Source organism: Bradysia coprophila, unplaced genomic scaffold, assembly GCF_014529535.1.
Source record: "Bradysia coprophila strain Holo2 unplaced genomic scaffold, BU_Bcop_v1 contig_70, whole genome shotgun sequence".
Classification (NCBI taxonomy): domain Eukaryota; kingdom Metazoa; phylum Arthropoda; class Insecta; order Diptera; family Sciaridae; genus Bradysia; species Bradysia coprophila.
This window is the reverse complement of record NW_023503941.1, coordinates 756,370-763,240: the sequence shown is the minus strand read 5'-3', so window position 1 is coordinate 763,240 and position 6,871 is coordinate 756,370. Positions and strand designations below refer to the sequence as shown.

General features: G+C 37.0%; 1 protein-coding gene across 1 annotated transcript; it reads left to right on the top strand.

Moving 5' to 3' along the window:
• The first annotated feature begins 1,756 nt into the window (after positions 1 to 1,756).
• On the top strand, positions 1,757 to 5,645 carry LOC119083573 (excitatory amino acid transporter 3-like). The gene is made up of 6 exons (XM_037193319.1): positions 1,757 to 2,336; positions 3,826 to 3,961; positions 4,019 to 4,490; positions 4,555 to 4,642; positions 4,696 to 4,830; positions 4,901 to 5,645. Exons 1-6 carry the CDS (start codon positions 1,912 to 1,914, stop codon positions 5,040 to 5,042), a joined length of 1,398 nt encoding a protein of 465 aa, XP_037049214.1. The 5' UTR covers positions 1,757 to 1,911; the 3' UTR covers positions 5,043 to 5,645.
• The last annotated feature ends 1,226 nt before the right edge of the window (positions 5,646 to 6,871 follow it).

Sequence of the window (6,871 nt, the reverse complement as noted above, 5' to 3'; positions counted from 1 at the left end):
TTGTAATACGATAAGAGTCAAACAAGCTGAACAACAATAGACAAGACTATTATTTCTGTAAAGAAAATCATCTTTTATTGCACTTCAACAATAATGATAAAGCCACACGTTGAAAATGTGTAATTGTATTTTGTCACTTGTGGTATAATCACTTCGGTCTGGTAATCAATATCACCAATAAATCGAGATAGAAATGTGCGTAATCCACACGTAGCGGTTGTCTATTAGAGTTTTTCTAGCTGGTTGATTGTGTCAATAGTTTATTATAATGTAAGTAAATGGGAAGGTAAAGTTTACGTACCGTCCTTGTTGGTTACTAGCGGCGTTTACCAGCCTGCCTGTCTCTCAGATACACACACACACAGTCAGCATTTGAAACTCGATGCTAGTCATAGAAAACGTTTTCTTCTCATTGCTTGTTGTTGTTTTGATTTTCTCCATAGTTGCATAATCTACTATTATGACGCATATGCTGTAATCTATTGAAGAAGGAAATGTTTTGAGACGCAAAACGGTTTCAACAACGAGCCATCAGAACAGTCGGAGCGTTTGCTGCGACTGAGCCCCGCACAAACCCGTATATCTATTGCGTACGTGACCCTAGTGCGTCTGTCACCCTACTTTGACCGTAAGCCTATTGCGCCGGTTAATGTAGTTAACGTAAAATTATTATGTAATATGTACATCTTAGAAATTGCGCATAGCGCAATTACGAAGCCCCGTACGACGTTCCTTTCAAATAAAACAAAAATTTCAAATCGCCCTAAAATTTTAATTTTTTGAAGGGCCTAGTATCGGCCTCAATCCGAGGACCCAAATTTAAAATTTTTTCAACTATATTCCATTCGGCCTTTGATTACCTCCCAAATGAAACAAAAATTACGAAAAAAGGATGAAATTTGCTCGAGTTATATGTAAAATACACATAGGGCCCTAGTAGTGGCCTTAGTCCAAGGACCCAAATTTAATTTTTGTTCAACAACATTCTATTCGGCCTTTGATTACCTTCCAAATGAAACAAAAATTACGAAAAACGGATGAAATTTGCTCGAGTTATATGTAAAATACACATAGGGCCCTAGTAACGGCCTTAGTCCAAGGACCCAAATTTAATTTTTTTTCAACAACATTCTATTCGGCCTTTGATTACCTTCCAAATGAAACAAAAATTACGAAAAACGGATGAAATTTACTCGAGTTATATGTGAAATACACATAGGGCCCTAGTAGCGGCTTTAGGCCAAGGACCCAAATTTAATTTTTTTTCAACAACATTCTATTCGGCATTCGATTACCTTCCAAATCAAACAAAAATTACGAAAAACGAATGAAATTTACTCGAGTTCTATGTAAAATACACATAGGGCCCTAGTAGCATTTCACTTCTAAGGCCCTAACTCACGGTCCACTCACCCGATTTTAAAAAACTCTTTTTTCCTGGATTGGTATTGACAATACCTATCATTTGCCGTGTCATTTACATTTCCATCGTTTATTTTGCCATAAATATCACCAAAAGACCTTAAATCACTTAGGTGGCCCTAACTCACGAAGGGCCGACCCGAATATGCCCATCTTCGAACTTAGCCTCACTATTTCGACTATCTTTCAGGGAAAAATTTTTGAAATCGGATTTGATTTACTCAAGATATCGACGTGACAGATTGACGTGATAAATGTTTATTGCAGATTCGTCATCTATGAACATAGGCAAACACTTTGTACTTCGTACGGGGCTAAAAATGGGGAAAATCATTTGATAACAACACAGAATAAGCCAGATAAACTACGTGCAGTTGGAATTATGTGTTTAGTGATTAACGTGCTTTACGGGTCAGATTATCAGTCAATTTCCGAATCTTGTAACTTGCTTTCGATAAAAGGGCGAACCTAAGTTCACAAATTTTCAAAATGAATAGAGCCAAATTCTTGCAAATGTTGCGTGTTCATCTCCTAACTATTCTGACAGTAATTTCGGTCATTCTAAGTATAGTTACTGGAATCATAATGCGATTGGGTCACTCGACTTATGATGCACGAACTGTGATGTATGTAAATTTCATCGGAGACATTTTCTTGCGCATGATTCGTCTGTTAATTTTTCCTCTGATCATGTCATCTCTGATTGCTGCCATAGCACCACTTGATATATCGTTGAGCAAAAAAATCGGGGCTCGGACGATTGTGTACATTTTATTGACAACTGTGATAGCAGTAATTCTGGGAGTTGTGCTTGTGGTAACCATTAAACCAGGAGGTGATGGAGTTGACGATGGAGTCGATCGAGAACAGCGAAAAGCAAGCACAATATCCGACACAATATTAGACTTGATAAGGTAAGAAAGAAGCTTTTTGAAAAGATAACACCGTTAACGGGCTTTTCGCCTACCTGACTGAGTGAAATTGCCAACGAACAATTACAGATGTAACACAAATAGACGTTATCCCAACAAAAATCTCTTCGAGAAAAGTGTGACGCTGTTTCAATTTCTAAAATGAATGATATCGCTAGAGTTGACGCTTTCAGCTTCGTTACGCAAAAATTAAATTTTACACCCAATTAGTTCAAACAAGCTGGCTTAGTTTTATCTCATCATCTGCCAAATAATTTTTACCAAAAAAAAAAAATTGACTGGAAACAACCAAAATTTTACCAAAAAAATCTGCGTCGCAAAGTGGCAGATGTTCAGGAACAGACCAGCAAGAAAATTTATCTGCCACATGCGACGCAGATTTTTTTGGTAAAATTTTGGTTGTTTTCAGTCAAATTTTTTTTGGTAAATTCGAAATTCGAAAATTTGACGAAAAATCGAAAATTTGACGAAAAATCGAAAATTTGACGAAAATCGAATATTTGACGAAAATCGAATATTTGACGAAATTTGAAAATTTGACGAAATTTGAAAATTTGACGAAATTCGAAAATTTGACAAAATTCGAAAATTTGACGAAGAAAGTAACTCTATCTGCAACCATTCAAGAAATAGCTCTAAAACCCTTATTGACCTTTCATCCTGCGCTCGAGTAGCTCAAAATTTGGTCACTCTGACCACTCTAGCTCAACCGAATCTGCACCAATGTTTCTAATTATTTGTTTGTTTGATGGCAGGCCCGTAACTAGCCAGACAACTATGGCGAAATTTAAAAAAAAAACTGTTTTTTTTAATTTTCATGGGTTGCAATGCCAGCCCCAAGACCCGCTAGTTACGGGCCTGTTTGATGGGTCGCACGCCTCTGTAGGTTTCAATACAGCTAAGCTACTTCGAGGGCAATAAAACAAAATTCTGGTTTTTCCTGGGGTAATGGCGTATCACATTTTCATTTTTATGCCCACCCTGATGTTCCTGCAAAATTTCATGGAGATCGGTTGACTAGTTTCCGAGATCGACCGTCGATAGATAGACAGATAGATAGATAGAAACATACAGAGTAAGTTGAAAGATTTTGATTGTTTGGAAAAAGTCAATTTGAAGCGAGAATATGAAAGAATAGGTTTTGTGGTGATATGGTCTAAAGGGCAGAAACTGAAATGTTCAGCTATATATAGTTGCCGCGTCTCAAAAAAAATTCTTCGTTTTTTTTTGGAAGTTAGACTGCGTCAAGTCCTCCGCTATCGCTCCGGACATGATCGTTACCTAATCCAAGTTTTAAAGGTTTCTTTTCCAAAAAAAGAATTTGTGTATAATATTCGACTCGTATACAATTCAAATATCACGGTTACTTCAAATGTTATACGAGTCGAATAATTATACAATTTGGTTCAGAGAAATCATCAAAAAACGAATATTTTTCCGCCAAAAGTAAAATCGAAATTCTCTCCCTCAGAAATATTTTCCCGCCGAACGTAGTGCAGGCAACTTTGTCCACGTATCAAACCGTCCTCACACCGTTAGAAGACCAACCTGATGCTCATGTTAACGATTGGACTATTAGCGGAAGATATGTGGACGGTACAAATATGGTGATCAAACTGTGACAATATCCCCTATTTTGTCACGTCATTACGTTTAACTTACAGCTCGGGGTCGTTTCGATTGCCATCGTTTTGGGAATCATTATGAGCTCGATGCGTGACAAAGTAAGCCATTTGCTGACGGTTGTGCTTGAGTTCACTCAGGTGATGATGGGAATCATTCAAATTGTCATCTGGTTAACGCCAATCGGAGTTTACTTTTTGATTCTGGCAAAATTCCTTGAGATGGACGACATTTTAGACGTGTTCGGTAAACTGGGCATGTACCTGGCCACAGTTTCTGCAGGAATTTTTATTCACGGCTTCATAATTTTGCCGCTGATTTTCCTGTTAATAACCAGAAAAAATCCGGTTGTGTTCATTGGTCATATGATGCCAGCAATTCTTACTGCATTGGGGACATCGTCGTCATTAGCTACATTGCCAGTTTCGATTAAATGCCTGGAGGAGAACGCGAAAATTGATGTTCGCATATCTCGGTTTATGTTACCATTGGGAGCTACTATAAATATGAATGGTGCGCGCATCATTGTCGATGAAAGAAAAGAAAAGAATATTTATCGTCGAATTGCCAATTATAGGTACAGCGTTGTATGAAGCAGTTGCAGCTATTTTTATTGCTCAATTGAGACAGGTGAATCTGTCAATAGGAAACGTAATTGCAGTTTGGTAAAAGAATCTTGCCTGTCAGTTAGGAGTCAAAATTAATTTATCGGATTTAGCATAACTGCAACATGTGCCGCTATCGGTACAGCTGGCGTTCCTCAGGGTGGTCTGGTAACACTAGTAATGGTACTAGATTCAATTGGGATACCCGCAGAGGATATTTCACTAGTCATTGCTATTGACTGGATTGTGTAAGACTTGAACTGGAGCACGAGCAGGAGAAGCAAAATTAATATTTTCTATGAACATTTTACCTTTCAGTAATAGAATTCGGGCTGCTGTCAATATAATGGGGGACGCATACGGAGCAGCAATCATTGAAGTACTTAGTAAAGACGAATTGAAAACGATGGCTAACCATGATGAAAATAAGAAAGATTCCATGTACGACGAATTGAACTAGCATTTTGTGCTCGGGAAAATACTAAGGGTATTCACGGTTGCGAACTTATACTCGGGCATGTACCGTATATCGAGTATAAACTGTCATGACCTAAAAAAAAATCGAGTCGACTGACAACTGACAACTGCCAATGTGTAGTTAATGATCTCTGGACTCCGGTAAAGTAATTAGTTTTTCAATCGGACCGATATCTGCCAACTGTTCAGTCATTCTCATGTACATTTGATATGTCAAATTAGTTGTTATTTTCACAACACTTGGAACATTTTATTTTTTAGAGGTTAGGTTTGTGAAAATGTCAGTTAAATGCATAATATCAAAAGCACTTGACAATGACTTCAGAAAAAGTTTTTCTTTTGCATATTTTTCTCATCACGTTTTCAAAGACGCACGGTAGATATTGCTCCGATCGAAAAATTGATTGCTTCATCGGGGTCCTGACATCGCGAACTACTTGCATTTTGTTTAACCAAAATCCGTTGACCCGAATTTTTTTTTCAGTTGACAGTTGTCCTTATCGATAATTGAACGGTATAATACTGGATATACTGTATAGTGCGTCCGCTAAGGCTGGGAAATACACTAGGATCGTGCAAATTGAGGTTATGATTTTATTATGATCTGTATGGAATGCTGATTCCAAAATCAACAGGGGCAACTCCGGCAGCTCACTCGTTTCGCCTAGAGCGACCGTTACGTCACTTTGGCTTCACTGAATTTTCATGCCCATTTCCAAACAGATATCGATGTGGAATAAGCGGTTTATTAAAACAGAATATTAAAGCTGAATATTCTTAAATGTTCAAAGTTTTTTTTTAGAATAATTTTTTTGTTGACAAAAAAATTCCAAAATGGCCGAAAAAAATGGCGGAAGTTTGAGGTTCATTTTTTTCTGCTTAAAACCTAGAAATCCGATCGACATACTAAAAAATCCCGAAAACTTTCTTTGGGAAGTTTGTAGCCAATTACAAATCCTATACTTTACGCTTTAAAAAAATTTAAATCCGCCATTTTTTTCGGCCATTTTGGATTTTTTTGTGAACGCAAAAATTATTCTAAAACGATTGAGCTGCCGGAGTTGCCCCTGATGATTTTGGAATCAGCATTCCATACAGATCATAATAAAATCATAAAATCAATTTTACCTTAATTTGCACAATCTTTTGCCTTAGCGGACACACTAGTAGCAACAGTGAATACCCTCACTGTAATCAATTTATTAAATCAGTTGGTTTTTGGTGGCTTGAGGCAAGTCACTAAAAAGTTTTTGATTTCAAAATGTTTGAAACACCTATTACAAAAAAAAAAAAATAGTTAAGCTGCATCGAATATCTGTGTATTAAAGTTATTTGAGGAGGATCTACATTTTTCTTGAGAACTAATATATGTAACCTAGTGCTGAATGATCAATCCGAGGCGAAGCTGATTTTAATAACATATCGTGTGAGAAATAGTAAATTACAGCAGAGGCTATGTAAATGGCCGATTACATAAGTGTAGGAACCGAGTAGTTGGCACAGGTCAATTAACTATTCGAATGCAGATATCCTTTTGTTAACTAGAACAGTTGTTGACATGAGAGAGTATGATTGTTAATCAGTTTCAGGCGAACCGTAGATGAAGAAAGATTTAAATAAAATTTGATTCGTTTACGTTGAGAAAAGCTGGATGTTTTATTAGGCTACGGCCTTGCCTGATCCTATATGGGGGCTCAACCGCTTTTGGACCTTTAAGGGAAGTAAATTGTGAGAAAAATTAAAAGACAATTGAGAAAATCTATTTAAAGTTTGCAGAGTGAATTGTGTAAAGACGATTTTGAACAATAGAAA